Source organism: Simochromis diagramma, unplaced genomic scaffold (assembly GCF_900408965.1).
Source record: "Simochromis diagramma unplaced genomic scaffold, fSimDia1.1 OVJJ01000596.1, whole genome shotgun sequence".
NCBI classification, from domain to species: Eukaryota; Metazoa; Chordata; class Actinopteri; order Cichliformes; family Cichlidae; genus Simochromis; species Simochromis diagramma.
In genome coordinates this window covers 13,391,941-13,414,579 of record NW_024387245.1, presented here as the reverse complement: position 1 = coordinate 13,414,579, position 22,639 = coordinate 13,391,941, and the positions used below count along the sequence as shown (strand labels likewise).

The 22,639-nt window shown below is 41.5% G+C and overlaps 2 protein-coding genes across 3 annotated transcripts in view; one reads left to right on the top strand and one right to left on the bottom strand.

Moving 5' to 3' along the window:
- The window catches only part of morn5 (MORN repeat containing 5), a 43,992-nt gene extending 35,156 nt beyond the window's left edge, over nt 1–8,836 (bottom strand). The window contains exons 1-4 of one of the 2 annotated variants that reach the window (XM_040053355.1): nt 8,621–8,836; nt 8,351–8,498; nt 1,399–1,510; nt 959–1,090 (exon numbers count right to left, since the gene is read on the bottom strand). In XM_040053355.1, coding sequence (XP_039909289.1) covers nt 959–1,090; nt 1,399–1,510; nt 8,351–8,498; nt 8,621–8,667 — 439 coding nt within the window. In that variant the 5' untranslated portion in view covers nt 8,668–8,836. The remainder of the gene's footprint in view (nt 1–958; nt 1,091–1,398; nt 1,511–8,350; nt 8,499–8,620) is intronic. The other variant, XM_040053354.1, reaches the window with a different exon arrangement.
- A 128-nt stretch (nt 8,837–8,964) lies between these two features.
- ndufa8 (NADH:ubiquinone oxidoreductase subunit A8) lies at nt 8,965–18,402 on the top strand. Its single transcript, XM_040053356.1, has 4 exons — nt 8,965–9,170; nt 11,283–11,446; nt 16,806–16,971; nt 17,942–18,402. The coding sequence occupies exons 1-4, from the start codon at nt 9,120–9,122 to the stop codon at nt 18,077–18,079; spliced, it is 519 nt and encodes a 172-aa protein (XP_039909290.1). The 5' UTR covers nt 8,965–9,119; the 3' UTR covers nt 18,080–18,402.
- Nucleotides 18,403–22,639: the final 4,237 nt, after the last annotated feature.

Below are 22,639 nucleotides of genomic sequence, written 5' to 3'. Positions count from 1 at the left end.
CTGCTCCTGTCAGCGGTCATTTCAGCATCCGATTAGTGCAACCCTTTTCTTCGCCTCGCGCTTTACATCACCGCCAGTGTTCACGGTTGTTGTCCTTCCAACTAAGTTCATCACATCCGTCCAGATTCTTTAGCATCACTCTTCAGCCCTGCTCCACCGCTCCCTCCATCAGGGAATATTTGTGCACAGCTCATTCCATCAGTAGCCTCTTAAATATTATGTTACAGTAAAACCCGATCACCAGAGACTCCTCACCTGTGTACCTCACGCCAAACCAATCAATCATTTAACCTCTCAGCCTTGTTTTTTACTTGATTCCCTCCTGTTTGAATTCAGCAACGCGTGTTCTCAGTCACACAGAACCATATTGTGAGTAAATATTTGCTTTCTTCTATGATCCAAGCATTAGTTTAAACATAGGTGCAAAACTTATATTTGCTGTACATACACATGCGGTAAATTTGAAGCTAAGGTTAAATTAATTACATGATTACTGGAATTAACATTGTTTCTAGTTATGGTCAGTCGTAGAAACAAATGGACATACTTTATTAGGTTACTGAATAAATATATTTTAACATAAAGCAATCCATCACTGACAGGTGCTTTACTGGACGTAACACTTTGTGTACATAATTTGAAATGGAAATTTTGTGTTTGAGCTTGCCTTTAATCTTTCTAATTTACCTTGGCGCAACAGGCCACGGTGCCTGGATATTGCTCAGTAGTGGACAGAGCCAGTTTGGCAACAAAACAAGTGGAAAAATGTGCACAAAACCGCAGCGGGGTAAGCAGTGAAAGAGGAGGATTTTGTTGTGAAAATACAGATAATTCTGCTTCTTGTGTGGATCAGGGGTACAAGCTACAAAGTATCCACTAGTATATAACAAAAAATTAATATGAATGAGCACACCTCTCCTAATGGTTAGCGAGCTTTGCTCTAACAGTTTGTTCTCACCTGCGCTCCTGAGAAACCTGCCGGTGTAGGCTGTGACCACTCTGGTGCTGGGGTTATAGAAACCATCTCCACAGTCATAACATCCATCAGGAATGGCTCGTGGAGGATGTAAATCTGTTATCTGAGATTTTCCTGTATGAATAGATGGAATTATTATGATTTGACTGAGGAATGACTTAGAGGTAAAACCATCTATTTGTCAGGCCAGTGATGAACACAGACTCTCATGAAGCAGGATGACAGAACTGCCTGCATAACTTTGCTAGGTAAAAACAGGGACCGAAATAGAAAGAGCTGTTCAGATAAAACTCATAGTTTACAAATTATCCAGCACTGAGAGGAAGCTTTCAGCCAAACAATACAGAGACTTGGCTTGTACACTATATGCTCATCATTCCTTGTGTGTTTGTTTAGGAGTGGTCTAGAAAATAAGATCCAACCTGCAGGTCTGAAGCCATTGCACCTCTCCGTGTAGAAGCGTCTGTCATAACCATCGCAGTAGCTCCAGTCCTTCTCCTGGTACTGCAGTCCGTCTGCAAAGGTAAATGTCCCCTGGTGTGGAAGCACACACAGACCTGTGAAGTATCCTTATAATTAAGTCTGCTTAATAAAAACCACCTATCAGTGATATCTTACAAGTGGAAAGTGAGGGTTTTCTTTACCAAAGCTGCAATATCTGTATCCTCCCCAATCCCAGTGCACTGTTAGTGAAAGAAATGTAACGTGTGCTCCTCAAATCAGTGAAAAACCCAAGATAATGCACAGATCTCACTGATGACAGTTATCGTACGGAATATTCCAGCAAACTTTGCTGCATGTAAGGTCTGGGTCTGGGTTATTCTGCATACCCCAGGCATGGTTTCTGGAAAGATAAGTTGAAGCTGCGGTTTTCAAATGTCAGTTTTGAGTTCTCTGAGAACCCAGAAGAATTTAAATTTCCCTCCATTGTCTTTCGATTGACGCAGAGCTCTCAGTGATGAATATCTCCAAACCTCAGCAGATAAAACCAAAGCTGTCTGCACAGATACATATCTCAAGGAGAAAGTGGAAAAATATGCCTTTTGGTATTTGGGGTGAACTTTATTTATCCTCAAGGGATGATACAAGAAAGACACTGTTTGTTGTTCTGCCTCTTTTCTCCCTCATTCCCCCCCAGCCAGTCACAGCAGATGGCGGCAGACGGCCGCCTGTTTTTTTTAGTTTGTTTTTTTGTTTGTTTTTTACAGCATTACACTTTCCAGTCATTTTTAGCTATATATCTATATTTTTTCATTGTTCTTCCATGCTTTCCTAATTTTTCCCAATAAAAATATCCTTATAACTGTCAAAATCTTCCAAAAAATACACACATTTTCTTTCAGCGCATAAGTAGAGTTAGATACTCTGGATAGTTTTAATTAGAGTTTAACTAGAGTTCAACTGTTATAGTGATATTTTCAAGACCAATATTAATACTGATATTTGGCTATTTACAAATCTGATATTGCAACATATCAGCGGATATTTTTTTCCTTTCAGACACACATAACATAAACAGACTTCCCTGGCATTTATTATGTATAGTTATTTATTTAGTTGTTTACATTCTGCATGACTCGACTGAAGCTTTTTGAGCCACTTGAAAAAATATTTTAAGCCATTCATAAGCAGTGTTGGTCAAGTTACTTGAAAATAGTAATTAGTTACTAATTACTGATTACTTCTCCAAGAAAGTAATCCCGTTCCTTTACTGATTTCCTCTTTTCAAAAGTAATTAGTTACTTTATTACTTACTTTTTAAAAACATGATACACAGCCTGAATACATAATAAGATAAGATAAGATAAGATAAGATAACCTTTATTAGTCCCACACGTGGGAAATTTGTTTTGTCACAGCAGGAAGTGGACAGTGCAAAAGTTATGAGGCAAAAATTAGAATACAATAAGAATAAATACAGTACACAACTGTACAGAATAGAATAAAATACTATATACAGTAGAATAAAATAAAATAAATATACAATAAGATAAAAATAGAATACAAATACAAATACTATATACAACTGAGTAAAAATACAACGATGACAGAAAGGATTATTGCACTTAGTATTATTGTATATGTATGGATGTGTGTGCTTGATCAGTTAAAGTCTTTATTATGGAGTCTGACAGCAGTGGGGAGGAAAGACCTGCGAAATCTCTCCGTCCCACACCGTGGGTGCCGCAGTCTCCCACTGAAGGAGCTGCTCAGTGCTGTCACAGTCTGCTGCATGGGGTGGGAGATGTTGTCCAACAGGGATGACAGCTTAGCCGCCGTTCTCCTGTCACTCACCACCTCCACTGGGTCCAGAGGGCATCCTAGAACAGAGCTGGCCCTTCGGATCACCCTGTTCAGTCTCTTCCTGTCCCCAGCAGAGATGCTGCCGCCCCAGCAGACCACGCCATAAAAGATAGCAGAAGCCACAACAGAGTCATAGAAGGTCTTCAGGAGTGGGCCCTCCACTCCAAACGACCTGAGTCTCCGCAGCAGGTACAGCCTGCTCTGCCCTTTCCTGTAGAGGGCGTCTGAGTTATGAGTCCAGTCCAGTCTATTGTTCAGATGAACACCAAGGTACCTGTAGCTGTCCACAGCCTCTATGTCCATACCTTGGATGTTCAGTGGTTGCAGTGGAGAATGCTTGTGCCTGCGGAAGTCTACCACCAGTTCCTTGGTTTACTGGCGTTGATCTGGAGGTAGTTCAGCTGGCACCAGTCCACAAAGTCTTGGGTCAGTCCTCTGTACTCCTTGTCGTCCCCATCAGTGATGAGGCCGACTATTGCAGAGTCATCAGAGAACTTCTGCAGGAAGCACTGGGTGGAATTGTGGGAGAAGTCTGCAGTGTAGATGGTGAAGAGGAACGGAGCCAGAACCGTTCCCTGTGGGGCCCCCGTACTGCAGACGACCCTGTCCGACACACAGCCCTGAGTCCTCACATACTGTGGTCGGTCGGTGAGGTAGTCCAGGATCCAGGTAGTGAGGTGATGGTCCACTCCAGAGTTCACCAGCTTGTCCTTTAGAACCGTGGGAAGAATGGTGTTGAAGGCACTGGAGAAATCAAAGAACATGATTCTCACAGTGCTCCCAGCGGTCTCCAGGTGAGCGAGGGAACGATGTAGGAGGTGAATGACGGCATCATCCGCTCCAATGCCAGGCTGGTAGGCAAACTGAAGTGGGTCCAGTGATGAGCTTATTAGGCGCCGAAGCTGAGCCAGGACCAACCGCTCCAGGGTCTTCATCAGGTGGGATGTCAGAGCCACCGGCCTGTAGCTGTTGAGGTCCTTGGGGCGTGAAGTCTTTGGCACTGGTACAACACAGGAGGTTTTCCAGAGCTGTGGGACTCTTCCCAACCTCAGGCTCAGGTTGAAGAGGTGCTCCATCACCCCACACAGTTGGTCCGCACAGGACCTGACGACCCTCGAGCTGATGCCATCTGGACCCGCTGCCTTCTTGCCGTTAATCCTCCTCAGTTCCCTCCTAACCTGGGTGGTTGAGAGAGACAGGCTGGAGCCTTGTGTTGAGTGTGTATTGGATGCTGCAGTTGGGGGTGGGGGGGAGTGAGCAGGGTGAATAGAGGAGGTGTGAAGTGTCTGAGGTGGAACAGCAGCAGTGGGGGTGGGTGAGTCTGCAGCCGATGTTGCAGACTGCCTCATGGCTGAATCAAATCTGTTGAAGAAATGATTCAGTTCATTTGCCCACCTCACATCCCTCCCAGGCAGAGAGTTCTGCTGTTTGTGGCCCGAGATGGTTCTGAGGCCTCTCCAGACTTCACCAACGTTGTTTTGTTGAAGCTGGTTCTCCATCTTCTGCCTGTAGCTCTCCTTCCCATTCCTTATCAGTCCCCTCAGCTCTCTCTGCACCCTTTTCAACTCCTCTTTGTCTCTGGATTTGAAGGCCCTCCTCTTCTGCTTGAGGACGGTTTTAATTTCTGGGGTAATCCAAGGTTTGTTGTTGGAGAAACACCGTACAGTCCTGGTAGGTACAGTGTTATCCACACAGAAGTTTATATAGTCAGTAATGCATGTAGTAAGGCTGTCGATGTCCTCTCCGTGGTCATCACAAATCACCTCCCACACAGTCGACTCAAAACAATCCTTAAGAGCCTCCTCGCTCTCCTCTGACCATCTCTGTACTGTGCGGGTGGCTGGTGGCTCCCTGCGCACTAAGGGCTCATACACAGGGACAAGGTGCACCAGGTTGTGATCAGATCTGCCCAGGGGAGGGAGAGGTGATGAACTGTATGCCTCTTCTGCATTGGCATACAGTAAGTCCAGTGTTTTATTGACTCTGGTTGGGCAGGTCACATACTGGGTGAAGGTGGGCAGTGTGGAGTCCAGTGAGGCATGATTGAAGTCCCCTGATATTATGAGAAGGGCTCTCGGTGATTGTGTTTGCAGTCTGCTGACCACAGAGTGGAGAGAGTCACAGGCTGCATCCGCGTTGGCCGAGGGGGGGACATACGCTGTTATCGCGATAACATGCGAGAACTCCCGGGGCAGGTAGTACGGACGCATGCTAACGGCTAACAGCTCAATGTCTCTGCTGCAGAGTTGCTCTTTTACAGTGATGTGCCCAGGGTTACACCATCTGTCGTTCACAAAAACTGCCAGTCCCCCTCCTTTCCTCTTACCGCTGTCTCTGGTCCTGTCCGCTCGCAGCAGCTGGAATCCCGGTAGTGTCACGCTTGTGTCCGGAGTTAGCGATGTTAGCCACGACTCCGTTAGCATCATGATGCTACATTGCCGGTACTCCCTCTGTGACCAGGTTAGCGACATGAGTTCATCCATCTTATTGGGCAAAGATCTTACGTTTCCAATAATTACAGAAGGAAGAGATGGTCGATAACGTCTCCTTCTCGGGCGACGGCGCTCCTTCCCAGCACGACACCCCCGTCTTTTCCTCCTCAGCTCGCTGGGAATATCGGGTCTGTCCGCCGGCAGTACCGCTGCAGGACGTAGCGCTAACAGCTGATCTTTACTGTAAACAAAGGATCTCTGCTCTGGGTCCCCAGACACGGGTGAAAAAAGTAGAAATAAACTGAGAAAAACGACCAGGACTAGCACAAAGCGGTAGAACATGGTTGCAGAGTCTAATTACTAATACGTTAGTTATAAAAAAAATTACGAGAAAAAAGATAAGAAAGAAAGAAACTCAGAATGAGCAGAGCTGCTGTAACAGGCTGCCGCACACGGGGGGTGCCGGAAGAGGAATAATAAAGCAATAGACCTGTAATCAAATAAAAAATACTCTTTTTAAAACTTGTTTTATTAGTTTTAAATCTTTTAACTTTATGCACATTGCATCTTGCAAAAAATAAATTATATGCAACAGTCTTTGACTTTGAAGAAATTTGTTTAACATTTAAACTGTTACGGCCCTGGGCCTTGGAGGAAGTGAGACTGCCCCTGTCGCCTAGCAAAAGGGGTCGTAACAAAACCTATTTTCTGCATATTCCAGCATATAAAATAATTTTGTGTTTACACTCACTCTTTCAAATAGATGCAAGTAAAACAGCAAAAAATAAATAAAATCAAAGATCCAGCAGCAATAAGTCCTGTCGTTCTTAAATCTATTTTCACTTTTTTTTAGCAGAAATGGGGCTGTCAGGGGTTTGCCAGGTGCCGCAACTGTCATGTCAGTGGGGGGATCCGGGGCTTTCTCTGTGAATTTCACATTCATGGCAGTGTCCTAGATAATTGCTCAGATTTGAAGTTTAATTTTTTGCTGTAGAAAGAAGTTTTCCTCCTATGCAGAGTTTACAGTGGAGTTTATGTTTTTGTCACTTTTTAGGGAATAAAACTTTAAGTAATTTAAGTACTTCCAAGCTTTAAACACTACATGGTCGTGCTCTCTCCTGCACTCCATACTATCCATTGTTGATCTACACACGTCTGTTGCTGCCACAGATGTCGCACACTTGTAAGACATTGTCATGAGACACTCTCACAAACAAAATCACAGTTTAGCAACGCAGTATCGTAGCGTGCTTATGGAAAAGTAACAGTAATCTAATTACTGTTTTGCAATAGTAATCCATTACTCTACTCATTACTTGAAAAAAGTAATCGGATACAAGTAATGTGTTACTTGTATCCAATAAGGACAAGGATCCGAAAAGGATAACTGTAAAGTCAAACAGGAATGTCACCTAAGATAAAGCTCTCAATCTACTACAATAAAGAAATCAAAACAGGAATCCAGAAATCCAACACAGAGATCATAACGGGAAACACCTGAAATAACAATAAACCTCCACAGAAGCCCAAACTCAAATATATTCACAAGGAATTCAATATCCCCAAAACAAAAAACAGCTAAGACCTTGACATTTAGTCTAAGTCATATTCAGAGTACATCTCTGAAACCTGCACTAGGTGTGTAACCAATAAATCTGCTCCATTGAAGTGCACCATTATCTCATGTCAGTGAGCTGATAGGGATCCAAGAGCAGCAGCTTCGATTAATGCTGTTAACTATACAGCATATGTATGGGTCGTAATGCTGTAAGGTCTTCCCAGGAGCATGGCTGCTCACTGGTTTCTCCTGGATCCCTGGTTTTCAAGCCTGCTCCTTATGTATTAAGACCAAATCATGCAGCCACTGTCTGACTGAGTGGAAGTGTGTCATGCTTACTCACAATCTTTGCTTAGTTTTTGCTCCCATGACTCTCTCTGTGCTCTAGAGCTCTTTTTGTGTGCCAGCCAGCCACATTTCTGACATATAGCCTCTCTGGGCTCCAACCTCATGCCTTTGCTCCTTGGAACCTCCAGGCCTGCTCATTCTCCACTGCCAGAAGCAGTTTCAGCACCTGCAGAACTCTAACTAAGGCTGTGAATAAAAATCCTGAGCGCCTGTAATCGGTGCTCTTCTTATTTTTCTTTTCTTTTTTTTTTATTACATTTGCCAGTTCTTTTAAAAAAGCTAATTGGTATTACAAAAGGATCGCATAGAAAAGGCAAAAATTGGAGGAAACTTCTGGGTTTATTGAATTGTTTAGATTTGTTCTGCATGGAGGTAAGTTGCAGGTCTTTCACTGGCACTAAAAGCAGGTGCTGGGTTGTCTGGGCCAAGGGTTGTCATGGGTAAGAGCTACTATCATTTCAAATGAACCGCAACAGCAGTGATGATAATAATTGTAGTGATTGCTATTGCAGTGAGGTTCATGAAAGTTTACTTTAGAGCAGGAGAGGCTAAAGATCCTACCGAAAAAAGGCAAACCTAATTACTACGATAATAACTGTGAGTGATTACTAAAAAGGACCAGATGTAATATCAGATAATATCAGCTATAACCAATATGAAACACACACAGTTATGCATGTGGCTGCAGACAGTCTGACATGAAGGGATGGACACGCATACAAAACTGTTCACCTGTTTGGCTATGCCGTTTTCCCAGGTGCTCTCATATTTACTTCCATTTGGAAAGTACAGCACTCCTTTGCCATGGAACATTCCATCTTTCATCTCTCCCACATATCTTGTATTTGTAGGGAAGGTGTACTCTCCTTCACCTTCCATCCTGAAGCAGAGAAAAAACACACTGTTTTATGAACTGTGTTTGAGTATACGAGCACACACAAACACACGCACACATGCAAACACTGTGTCTGTGGCTCTTTTTCACAACAACGGCCAAACTACCTGCCAAATTTTGTTGCCCCATTGTAACTGCTTCCGATATGCTCCATTAACACAATGTCCTGCTTTCTATGTAGGGTGGAAAAAGCATGCAAAGTCGATCTAAAAACAATAAAAAAAACTGAAAACAGCAGTGAAGTGGTATACCGTTACCATGGCAATGACGCAACAATACGACTGTTGAACAAGTTATTGGTTTCTACTCATCTTAAAAAAAAATTTAGTTTCATAGTTTGTTGGATTTATTCATTTTTAAATAAAATATGATAAATGTCAATCCAATTTTATTTTCTTAAAAGTCTTTTGACAGTGCGCATGCGGCTCCGCGTCGCTCTGTGAATTGCGTCATCAGAGCGCGGCCACTAGCTGACAGTAGCAGGGGAAGTTAACTGACCTTCTTTACGGCCTCGTCGCTCGCACTGGAGTCTGACGAGCACCTTGAATGTTTTTCACCAGCGGTATTTGAGCTTCTTGATTTCTTTAACTGCACAGCTACACAGTCATGCCCACAAAGCTGGAAGTCCCCACCCTGCAGGAGATGAAGGTGGACGAGGTGAGCGGCCATTATTGTTTAGCATGAATGAAGAAGACGGGACAAGCCAGCTAAGTAGCTAGCTGAAGGGATAAGCTGCTGCACGGTTCATTTGAAAAGCTGTAAACTTTAAGCCACTAGCTTTACTTGCTAAGATAGTTATATTATATTGATGAATGCTATACATACATGAGTGAATATTTACTATAGCACAGGAAGGTGTTAAATATTTCGGCGCCTTTATGATAACTATTTTTGACAACAATATATGGCGTTAACTTCTTGAGTCTTTTAAGTTTAGCAAATGTGCATTCAGAATGTACATTTGGTTATACCTGTCAGGGTGAAAGGAGCTTTCGATTCCATTCGGTTCTTATACCAGTCTGTTGTAGCAGTGCTATTTGACATATTGAACTTGTCCTTGGAAGTCAGGTGATAGCTGTCAGCAGCAGCAGCCTGTGCCTGTCCAACAATAATAGCACCGAGGATATAATAAACGAGCCTGCACCATTAAATTTGATCTGTCCTAACATCCTAGCACTTGATCAAGCTTTTGCTAAAGCATACTCTTTCAACTTGTGAGACAAACTTTCTTTAAGTACAGTATGACTTTTGTTAAATACCTGGCAAGACCCCTGCAGATATTTTAAAGAGAACATGAAGAGAAGAATATAGTATATATACAGATATATTTATATGTTGTAGAAATGCACCAACATGTTTACCTTGTTGAAAGATTTTGATATTGATATTTGATACAGATAGTAAATTCACTTATATTAGAAGTAGTGGCTGAACAGGGTCAGATAGAAGCAATGCTTGTATATGTCTGACCTGCATTCGTGTTGTTAAAGCTGCCTTACCCTCCAAAAGAGAAGACACAAAGAAAACAGCTATATCATTAACTTATGTAGCCCTCAGAAATATTGTTGTAGATAATATAAATCATTTAAATGTAAATAGCGTTTAATAATGTCATTTTTACTACATAATTCAACACCAGCAACAGAGATATTATTATTTAATCTCAGTTTTTTCTTTTACTTTAGATTTTTGTATATTTAAATCCTGAAACTGTCACAAATAATGTTTACACTCCTGTTTCATTTGTGAACATTTGATTTCACCTTAAACATTATTTGCATTATTTTTCAAAAATAAAACAAATCATTACATTTCATAATGTGTCAAATGGCATCAATGGCAAACAGTGGTTGATGTCTGTTTTTGTTTTTTGTTTTTTCTCACATTAATTTTGTGCTGGCTAAATGTTTACATGTGTAGGGTGACGAGGAGATTAAAAAAAGTTCAGAAATAAATAAGCAAATGTTTTCCTTTGATAAAATGGAAATGCAAAACAAGTAGATGCATGCGTTGGCTATAGCTAAAGTTTTATTATAACACTGACCAGGCCGCAATTTTACCATGGGGGCAGTCCTAGTAAAATATTCAGATTTTAAAAAAGCCAGAATTTGTGGGCTAAAGTGGTCATTCTCATGTTAGAATTTGTACTTCTGTGTAGAGTTTTGCTTCATAATGTATTTATTTATTGTATAGGTTGTGTTTCTTATTGGACAAAAATAAACAGTCAACAGTTCAGATGCTCAAGGACATGTTTTCACAGCAGAAACTCTTAATATGTTGAGCGTGCCTGCTCTTCATGAGATAATAATGCATATAGCAGCTATAAATTAAATCACATTAGTAGTGATCACTACAAGGCAGTTGTAATGGGAATATTAAAGTAGCAACACAGCTCTTTATGTCATATCATGCTGTTTTTTCTTTATTAACCGATCAATACAAGGTTCATTTACAATTCCTACTGGGAACTGCATCCAGGTTTTTGTTTGTGTTTTTTAAACACAGCCCATCTAGAGAGAGACATTGCAAATAAACTTTGGCTTCACTGTGGTCTGTCTTATGTTTCTTGTTGATATACCAAAATAAAACTAGTACTAAGTGCTACCTTAATTTACACTCTTGTTGAGTTGGTGCTATATACTTAAAATTGAAGTGAACTAAAGTGTGTCTCATGAAAACACCAATTGCATAATTGTTATTTGTTAGTGTCTCTGGTAGTTATGTTCCTTTTTCATTCTAATTGTCTTCCATGTGTTGCTATCTGTGCAGATAAAAGTGTCCTCTTCGGTACTGAAGGCTGCTGCCCACCATTATGGCTCCCAATGTGACAAACCCAACAAAGAGTTCATGCTCTGCCGTTGGGAGGAGAAGGATCCCCGGAAGTGCCTAGAGGAAGGGAGAAAGGTCAATGAGTGTGCACTCAACTTCTTCAGGTAGTAGTTTGGTGCCATATAGTTCTGGTATGAATGGACACAATATCTGAAAGTGAACACTGAAAGCAGGAGACTATATACAAACAGGACTGGATTGATGAGGTCTTAGACGTATTGTCTGAGCAGTCTGAATGGTGAAAAGATGAGCTTTGTCATTTCTGCGAGAATAACATTTTTCCTTATGCCTTGGCTTGACGTTGTCATGATATTTGACAGAAAGGCGATACTCCGGTGATTAGGCAGAGTAATTATATTTTTAGAGCTGAGGGCTGCTGCATTGTTGTCATCTGCAAAAGTGAACAGTGTGCTTGTGGTCAGAGAGTGATTGAAAATGTGGCTTGACTTTGGAGCCAGCTGAAAGTGCAGACTGTGGGAGTCCATGTGAAACTCTGGTCAGATACTTTTGCATTTCTTGGTGATGGGCATGTGGGTAAGAGAATGTGTTCTGAGGTTTCCAGTGCTGCTCTTGGACAGTTGTGCCTTCATAGTTCAAAGTTGTTGAAGACTGCAGAGTTGGGAATTTTCATATTCTGTGTCTTCTACTGCTAATAAGGTTTTCAATCTTTTGACTTTTGGTTAAAATAAATTATTAACATAACTGAGTAAACGTCATGGTAAAGTTGAATATGTGACTTAAAAGTAGTGCAAGGGAAGAAAAAGGTGGTGATAATCAGGTTTCCATGTAACATCAAGGATGGAGAAGAGCAACTAGATTCTAGAGAAGTAAGCATTCTTTCCATTATTACCTACTCGGCTCAATGCGACAAGAGGCGATACTACTTTGCTCAAGTCATTTTCCATTACAGTCGAGTACTACCTAATGTGTACGTGGGGTTGTTATATCAACACGGCTCAACGTCCCGTGACATCATTTGTATGCAACATGAATGCTACAACATTGAGGTGATGTTATACCTGCAGTGCAGTCAGTGGCTTTTCGTCAGAATCGGGGACCACAGTGTTCTGTGTAGCCCTTGTTGCTGGTTTGCAAAAATGGTGGTTTTGATTTTTGTGAAGGAGACACTCTCATTATTTATCAAGTGATGCCACTGACTAGCCAATCGGTGACATGCAGTCTGACAACGTCACATTTTCTGATTGCTTTGAACCTCGATTGAGTAGGTACTAAAAAAGTACCATGTACCTGGTACTATCACCTAATACAGCGGTCCCCAACCTTTTTTGCACCATGGACCGGTTTAATGTAAGACAATATTTTTACGGACCGGCCTTTAAGGTGTCGCGGATGAATACAACAAAATAAAATGATACGACCAAGACAAAAACTGTGGTATTTTGTAAATTTATTAATAATAAGCGAATTCACTGTGTAATTGTGTAACTTTATTAGCAGCGTCCTCCTGAAATGCACCAACAACATTGAGAGTAGGGATGGGTATCGTTTAGGTTTTATCCGATACCGGTGCCAAATCGGTACTTTTGAAACGGTGCCGGTGCTCAAACGGTGCTCAAACCGGTGCTTAAAGAATGGAGAACACAAAATTGGTCCAAAAACCTCTCATGTTCAGCTGGTTTTTTGTAAAAAGATAACAATGTTAGCCTTTTCTGCAGCTATGGGGCATATATGGTATCACTCTTGGCTGGAAGCAGTGCTTAAACAATGGAAAAAACACAAACTTTGTCCAAAACCTCTCATGTTTAACTGTTTTCCACTTTTTCTTTGGTCATTTTAGCCTTTTTGGCCAGGGTGAAGGGAGTATCTGCCATCAAACAAGAAGACAGCCGCATGTAGCTATGATGAGGTTTGCTAGTTCACTTTACATGCATTAACGTAATAACGTGGTTAGCCTACTCAATGTAAATTACACACGAACATTAAGCTACTCACGCAGAGAAGAACGGCTGCTGCTGCATCATCATCCTCATCATTTCTGCTACACTGGCAGGGCTAGGGGCCAGGACTCTCCTCTTCGGGGTTTTTGGGGGATATTGCTAACTCCGGGTCAGATAACAGGCAACCCACGCACAGTAGATGCGCTCGGTGTGAGGTCTCGCAGCAAGCTATCATACGGCGCATTTCTGGGCTTTTAAAAAAAAACGCTATGCGTCGCCAGGTGTTTCATCGGATTTGAGGTGTTACCTCCTTTGACAGTATCACAGTATCAGCTTAAAGCACTTGTTGCTGCTGAGTTTGCATATTTTGCTGTGAAGTACAGCCAGACTTTTGACCGCTTCGCCTTGGGCATTTTTAATCTGTAGCTCTGCTCTAACAGAACGTACGTACCTGGCCCCGCCTACTATCCTCGGAAACGTAAAATGATTGGCTAGAAGTGTATCACAGCTCAGGAAAAAAAAGCACCGAAATAAAGCACAGAAATGTGCGCTGCTTTTCGGTCTGGTTACTACCGTTTATGTCAGAACCGGACACCGGTACCCATCCCTAATTGAGGGTAACATCCTGCTCTCTGCCCCTTTATGCTCTCTGGTCGCTATGGTAACGGGTAAATATATCTTTCAAAACAAGACACACAACTACAACACGGGAAAAGACCCAGGGAAACCAAGCTAACAATAAAATCTCTGAAAACCATAAATTTCACACCCGAGCCTCAACTCTCGCAGCCTGGTACCAAACAACCCAGTCCGTGGCCCAGGGGTTGGGGACCGCTGACCTAATGGAAAGCCCTAAAAACAGTTTCAAGTTTTCCTTGGGTACTTTTCCATTAGGAAAAAGTACCCAATGAACCCATCAATGATGAAGTACCCATCATTTTATTGATGCTGAGAATTTATAAGTAAGCCATGTCCCTTAAATAAAACTATACCAAAAACATATTTTCAACTTTAAATTCTGAACTTTGGATCGAGCTTTTAGCCAGCTGCTTGTTTTTCCATCATGTAACCACATCAGTAATATCCAGCCTCTGTTTGCTCTTTCTGGCATATGGAGTGTAACTAGTGAGTGTTCCAGCAACACTCGGTGGAGTCATTTGTTTACATTTAAGTCGCACCTCACCAGCTGCTTGTATCTCCTCCTTCGTAGCACGGTTGTACTTGACAATGTGCTTCTGCCACAATTGGCGAAATGCGTTAGTTTCCACCTTTAGCAGGAACAGGAAAGAACTGTTGGAGTTTGTTGAGGTAGCTGCCTTTTAGGTACTCATCATGGGAGGCTGATGCTTGGCTTTCAGACACGGCCGTGCTGATCCTGTTGTTGTGCACTAGGGAACATAAATTTATGGCGTTGCTATAGCAATGATATAGTGATATGACATTTTTTATATCACATAAAAATTTGTATGGGTGTTATCCAAGGACCAAGGGACGATAAGTGGTTTACAAAAATCAATATGCAAACAATGTATTTGTGTTTTCCAGACACAAAGGGAGGAGATGCTGCCAGTGTATTAAAGCAGCTAAAAGAGCAGCATGAGATCAGTTAAACAAATTAATTAATTAATTAATTAAAAAGATTGTAATGACAAAATCCAAAGTATGTCATCCTGAAATCCATGCTACCATTTGGTTTGAGACTGTGTGCACTGCTGTTGTGAAATCAGTTTTGCCTAAAATGTTTGCAATGGCTAATTTAAAGTATGTGAAACATTACTGGGTGATTCAGCATCTCGATCATGACATCACCCAGGCTCAGGAACTAGAGCGGGTCATCTACTGATCAGAAGGTCGGTGGTTCAGTGTGACAATTATCCAAAGTACATCCTAATGTAAGATGGGGGAAGATGAGTGCACAAGTTGAGCACTCAAGTTATGGGAAGAAACCTTTAAGGGTAAATCTTGTTGTATTTTGCTGGTTGATTTATGCAGTGACATTTTTTTAATGAGATCAGTATGAGCCTCAATAGATATTTCATCAAAATTTCAGTTACTTCAACTTTAGGGTTGTTGCCGCATACGTTGAAGAGTTATTTTCCATTGTGTAATGTGTGATAATCACACAGCCGCTTGCACTTTTGCATCATTTGTATCGTCCTGTTGAGTCACTATTTGTTTCCACAAAGCTTTTTATTTATCATGTTCTCTTTACTTATTGATCAGTATATTGATTTTGACTTTATAAAAACCAGTTCCAGATTGTCATCTCTCTGTTCTGAGTTACTCAGCCTCTTCTCTAAATTATCCAAAAACATAAGAATAAATCATCAACTTGAGCTCATTAAGTGTGATGTAGAAAACACTCCAGTAATTTTCCCTCTCTTTAGTAGAAAAAGTGGCCGATTTAGAACATGAATAAGAAAATTACCCATGAAGCGTATTGTGTCCATAAAACTTTGTGGTCTGGCCTTTTTCACTTTTAAGTGCAGTGTCTGTGTTTACTGAAAAGTTTTATTCTGAGCTTTGGTTATGTTGTGACGCCTGTGCAGTAACTGAGGTGCTTTTGTGAGAGAAAAACCTGCAATTATGATAATGAAGATAGATTTGAGAAAAGTTGTAATTGCACCAGGGGCCTGTTTTGATTCTCTGGTGTTTCTGGCAACTGCCAGCCACCTTTAGGTGTTCTTGTTATAGAAAACCAGCCCATAGCAATCAGATTCAATCAACAAGTGACTGCTCACAAGCAGAGTAACCATACGCTGATATAAGTTCTTAAATACATTTGGTTTCTTAAATTTGAGCAGCTCTGTCCATTACATTCTTGAATTATTGACTCCTATGATATGCATTCTTTTGAAAATCCCACTGACTGGTGGGATACTGGTGCTGATTGGTGTCAGCTGACTGGTGTCAGCACCAGTATCATACAACTAGGCATCAAAACATCAAAATTACCTGCCTAATATTGTGTAGGTACCCCTTATCCCCCACCAAAACATCTCTCAGTGGTCGCTGGATTGATGCGATCTCTGGATGGTGCCCTGTAGGTTGGCAGTAAATCCTTTTGGGTCCTGTAGGATGTGGAGAGGAGCCTCTGTGCATCTGACTTAGTTTGCTTCCTCCAAACTTCCCAGATTGGGATCTAGGAACTCTGGAGGTCAGGCCAGTGGCTTAGGCCACTTTTGCACTCTGACAGGGCACATTTCCCGCAGGGTGGAGGCCACTGCTGTCGGGGAGTGCTTTCACTTTTTGGAGGGTGAAGGTGTTAGCAGTGGGTGTGTTGGTGTCTGTCTGCGACATAGGTGGTGCATGGGTGGTATGCGTCAAACTGCTAGTCACATGAATGCTGGGATCATTTCCCAGAGAACACCGCATTTAAACAATACAGTCAATATTATGAATTTCATCTTTGTGGTTTTAATGTTTAAATAATGGATGATGGATAAAAATGAATTATATTTTAAGAGAAAGATTTCCACTTCATGCGTTGCAGATTCAGTCTGTATGAAGATTAATCCTGCTTCTGCATGTTATGATGTGTGTCTGTCTGCACTGTGCCTTTTAGGCAAATCAAGGGGAACTGTGCCGAGTCCTTCACGGAGTACTGGACCTGCCTGGATTACTCAAACTTGGCAGAACTCCGTCACTGCCGTAAACAGCAGCACGCTTTCGACAGCTGCGTCCTTGAGAAACTGGGATGGGAGAGACCTGACTTGGGAGATCTGTCTAAGGTGAGACTGGTGAGGGATTAACTTGTGCATTTGCAGTGTGAGTACTGTAGCTCGGTTGATGGGCTCTATTCATGTTGATTGTGGGGTATGTATGATTGCATCTTATGCAGTCTCATTCAGCTACAGTTCTGAGCAGGCAAATAGTTTTATGCTGCTTTGTTTTTTTTTTTTCCTCTTTCCATAAAACCAGCATTTTTAAGGGGCTTGTATAACACTGGCAATCACTAATTTAGGTATCAGCAATCAAAACGGAGCCAAAAAGCGATGCCAACAATAGATTATTACACATTTATTTATGTAGTCTTTTAAAAGGACTTCTGCAAAAAAAAACAAAAAACAACCCAAAAACCTGGGAGCGTTTGAATGGTTGTAATCAACTTTCTGGCTGTCTTTCATTTGTTAGACAGAGATATTGTGCACTGACTCAAACATGTGAGCCGGCAAAGAAAAGAACAAAAATGTGACTTTGTAAAACTGTGAAAAATGTTCTTGTTTAATGTGCATCTGGACCAAGTTTCTGGCTGCTTATATATTTAAAACAGATTCCATTTTTGTTACTCATTTTGGAACTTAAATTAGCAAACTGGCTTTTGTAAGAAAGGTTAGGAGGCAAATGGTGTGAAGGTGGGACAAAGCAGGGGACAGTCTGGATGATTTTGGGGGAAACAAAGAGGTGCAGGGATATAAATCATGACAAGGGATGAGATGGAAGGCCCAGTGAAAGGCTAAGGAAATGTTCAGGGGCTTCAGCTGTTGACAACTTTTGTATGGTTTCATTTTAGCATGGACCTATTATGCGGTTTAAGCATAATCTCTTGTCAGAGATTGGCACAGAGCATGTGCTATATTGTTTCCTAATAACTGCCATGTTTGACATCAGTGTGTCAATTAATATTTGAGTGAGTCTTCAGTGTGTTTATACTGTGTATGTCTGAGAATTTATGGTTTGTGTGTTGCTTTTCTTCCTTAGGTCACCAAAGTGGCAACCTCGCGGCCCCTGCCAGAGAACCCCTACCACTCTAGACCTCGTCCAGAGCCCAACCAAACCATCGAGGGCAAACTGGAGCCTGCCAAACATGGCAGCAGGTTATTCTTCTGGAACTGGTGAGGCAGCTCTGGAAAATCAGTCACCCTCCAAAGCCGTGGGCTCTGTCCAAAAACAGCTAGGCTTCTTGTGACTGTTGATACTTCTAAGATAGTTCTAAGGTTTGAATTTCTCAGCTGCAAACACGAGCATTAAGGATGCTGGATTTGGACAGGGTTCATGCCTGAACAGTCATTTCTTTTTTTGCAGCTGTACCTCAAACATTGTCCAATAGTTTGATTAAGGAACAAAGTCCATGAGTCCACCACTTCTGTAAATGTAAAAAAGTGAACAAAAGCAACATACTGTTATTATTGTTGTCCGAAAATAAAGAGATAAATTATAAAGGAGCTTTCTGTTTTTATTTTAAATTTATTTCAATGCTCAGTTAATATTACTAATGTGTTTTAACATCTTAAGCATTTCTGACTTTTAAAAAAATATATACTTTAAGGTTATTAGGAGCTGCACGTCTGTGTTTTGTCAGAGTGATTCAAGGTGAGGTTAAAGGTCAGGGTTCAGGGTCACTACCTGAAGCAAGAGAGCGCTGCTGCTGCTTCCTCATTTTCTCTCGGCTCACTTCCTGCCTCTGACCTGGACTGGAAGAAGACCAGAAGGGTAATTTTCAGAGATGCACGGTGAAGTGTGTTTATTGCTGCCGGCGCGCGTGTTCATGACCTTGAGTGGAAGGAGGTGAGAAGCCTATTGAAAGTGGCCCGCTGGTCTGTGGAACATGGAAGACTGTGCCAATGTACACACACGTGCTCACGTATCACTGGGATGGTGTCCAGGATCCAAGCTTATCTACAGTGTGGTGCGGGAGACCGGTTTGAAGACAACTTACTGTAAGGCCTCAGAGTTTGTCTCAGCCCACATAGCAACTGTTTAAAATCTATACTGGCAGCAGCAGTCACGATGTGGTCCATTCCAAACATGAGAGGAGTCTCTGACCTCTGCCATGTGGGTGACTTCTGTGGGAAAAATGATAACATAAAATTTGACATCTTTCTCATACTCACAAGCAGATATGTGGCCCTGGGGTTTTTATGTACGATTAAAAAACACTTTTTTTTTTTTTAATGGTGCAAAAACAAAGTGAGTTAACAAAGGATAGTTTTCTGCTGACGGTCTCTGAGAATGAATGAATGAATATATATATATATATATATATATAAATAAATAAGCAAGTACACATGCTTGCTTTTGTTTATACTAGATGGAGCATTGATAGCCTTATTTCTTCTTTGCATGTTCTCAGCAATTTTCCCACAAGTTACATTTTATCCTACACACAACAATTTCAGCACAGTAGGACCCCATTTCCCAAAACAATCATATTCTTTCTTTGTGTACAGAAACACTGAATGCAGTCATGTAAAAAATAAAAATCCCTTGCATACACCCCACCAAAATTTGGTTGCCTTTTAATTATGTGTTTATACAAGCTAGCTTGTGATCTTTGTTGAAGTGGCTATTTAAAAAGGTGAGATACTTAAAAGAAATTACACTTAACTGACATTATTTGGTCATTTTCAGAATGATCCGTTTTCTTGCTTATTGAGTATAGTTTTCCAGGGGGCTTGGAAAAAGTAAGTCAAAATCGCAGGCCCTACGATCTCTTACTTAAACTTCTGACATCTACAGTCTGCTTTTCTTTCTGACGTTGAAGAGTGTGATGCTATCATGCCAAAAGCTAGGTATGATAGCAAAAGGATTCACTGGGGGGGGGGCTTCTGGATACCTATGACTGTGATAAGATCTCCCATTTATTTGCAATTAACAGTTTCCATGTAAGAACTATCAAAGTCAGTATTGCCATATAAACAGGACAAAATAAGAGTTCCCCTTTGGCCCACAGTGTGCAAACGAGATGAATAAAGACTCAAATGTAAAGATATAAAAAAGATAAAGAATGCAAGAATTATTAATATGCAGTATTGCAGGGACTTGAGTGACTAAAAGGGTATTCAGAAGTGGCTTAGCACATCATTTAATGCAAAAAGAAATCTTCAATATTTGTCATGATCTTATTCAAGCGCCTGGAGGAAACTGGTGTGATGGGTTCTGTGTAAGTACATGCAAAACTAGAGTTTCTAAATAATGTACTTTGGACAGATGGATGTTAGAGTTTTGTCCGCAGTGACGTTAGACCAGCTCGATGCAGACCGTAGGCGATTTTTCAGGGGAAGAACCTCAAATCAACTATGAAGCATGGTGGTGAAAATGTTATGGTTTGGGGTTGCTTTATTGCCTAACTGACTGGGCAGAGCGCATTTACAGATTTGACTATGAATTGTGCATCATATCAAAGAGTGCTGTTTGAAAGCTGAAGTTGAACCAGACAGGGACATTTCAACAGGGTAATTATCCAGATCACATTAGGAAATCCACCAAGGAATGTCCCAAAAAGAAGAGTTGGCAGATCCACTGTGGAAAGGCCTAAGCAGAACCCAGAATGGCATTTCAGAGGAACGTGGGAGGATTTCAAATGTCCACTAAACTCACAAACATCTTGGAGAATCTAACATGTTGATAGTTTCCTTGTGGATGAGTTCTGATACGCTGATACCTTTAACTGAAGGTCCTGTTTAAAGGCGGATCAGATATCTACTTGTCCAAATATTCTTAAGAAAAGCTACAATTTTCCATAAGAAGTTTTTACTTTATCAAATGACTGTATGTGCAAACATGACTGTGCGTGTCTCTGCGTTTCTATGGGGCGTCACTGACTTTAGCTGCAGAAATCCCCTTCACGAGGTGTGGTCTGGCACTGCGGCTTGCACAGGAAACGTCTGACAGACCATCTTCTGACCTGGACGGCGGGACAAAGGGAGGAGGGAAGAAGGGATACAAAAAGGAAAGGAGGTGTAGATACAGGGAAACACGAAGGAGAAACAGGAGGTCGCAAGTGATAAATTAGGCATGGAGGGGAAGAGATAGGTGCAAGAGAGATGAGAGAAGAAAAAGAAATAAAAAACAGTTAAAGGGAGGCAAGAAATTAAGGGAAACATGAAGTGGGAGAAAAAAAAGTGAGATCCAGAAAGGGCAAGGTGGCAAACAACTTGAAAACAGACAGACGGAGCAGGGGCTTGGAGGTTGTTCGGCGGCTGACGGTGAGGCCCCAGGGCTCGTGGCAGGCCTGTCTACATGCGACTTGCAGGAAGCAGAGGGTCATCGTTGTTTGACACAGCACCGCCACAGGAAACGGGCTCTGGCACAGGAAAGAAATACAATACAGGGCTTTCATAAAGCTACAGCCCGCCTGGGAGCTCAGTGTGCTAAAATACTCAAACAACCTGGCTTGTTCAGAAGACATAACTGTCACTGTATTCCTGCTGTCGAGTGTCAGGTTTGACACGCTAGATGGATATATGAAAAATGACGAGGACGCTTTCAAACAGGCCAACATCTATTTTCTGCAAAAAACCAAAAAAGATAACAAATGTATAACGAGTCAAGAGATATGTGAATTATTTTCCAAAAATTGAATTTCCTTTCTCTGTAGTACATTAGCAAGTTGCAAACCTTTGCGTCAGTAACCCTCCAAAGTACTTATCTTGCTTGATACATCTGCTACATCAGTGCCGTTAAGAGCCCCCAACATGTGGGTGCACTTCAATGGACAAACTAAAATGTAGGTGTGTTTGATTTGTTTATGTTGGTGCACCTTTCTTGCTATTTGGCCCTGTGATCTTTTAGACGGTATATGTTGTCAAGTGCTGCTTTCATGTGTCCTCTTATCCCCCTCGTACTGCACAGGGGGCTTTGAACTAGCATGCAGGTTGCAGTATAAAACACCCACCCACCAGGTCACAAGTACCACCACCACATTCACAACCACAACTCAGGGGGATTACTAATCTGAGAGCATCAAAGGGGTAAATTTCCCGGGAAACACGCACATACATGCACTTGCAGACATTGTTATTTTTTAATAACTGTGTTTTCTGAGAGGAGCTATGCAGGCAGCTTTACACGAGAATAAGATCTTAGTAAGTGAGGGCTGTTGGGTTTGTTTCTGCAACCTTCAAGTCTTTAAGTGCCATTAAGGGTGAAAATTTCAGCTGCAAAATAATTCATTTGTTTTGAGGTGAAAAAGGATTTTCCCCCTTCCAGATTTCTTATTTTCGGTCATATTTGTTATGTTTCAGATCATCACACAAATTGTAATATTTGTTGCATAAATACAAATACAAAATACAGATTTTAAATGATGATTTTATTTATTAAAAGGAAATAAACCTACTTGGCTCTTTGTGAACAAATCTTTGCCTCCTAAACCAAATAACTGGTCGTGCTACCTTTGGCAGCAAGAACTGCAATTAAGCATTTGTGATAACTGGCAATGCGTCTTTTACATGGCTGTGCAGCAATTTTGGTCCACTCGTCTTTGCAGAACTGTCTTAATTAACCTGAGTGAACTTCAGCTTCATGTACAAACTGATGTCCAGAAATCAGGATTTTTTTTGGAGAGAGCAGAATTCATGCGTCCATCAATTACATCAAGTCGTCCAGGTCCTGAAGCAGCAAAGCAGCCCCAGCTCATCACACTACCACCACCATGTTTGACTGATCTTTTTATTG

What these genes read in the sequence shown, in the direction of transcription:
- ndufa8 (XM_040053356.1), top strand. Translation starts at nt 9,120, where the DNA reads ATGCCCACAAAGCTGGAAGTCCCCACCCTGCAGGAGATGAAGGTGGAC. An exon ending in TGTGCACTCAACTTCTTCAG is followed by an intron (nt 11,447 to 16,805) that starts GTAGTAGTTTGG and finishes TGTGCCTTTTAG; the next exon opens with GCAAATCAAGGGGAACTGTG. An exon ending in ACTTGGGAGATCTGTCTAAG is followed by an intron (nt 16,972 to 17,941) that starts GTGAGACTGGTG and finishes TTTCTTCCTTAG; the next exon opens with GTCACCAAAGTGGCAACCTC.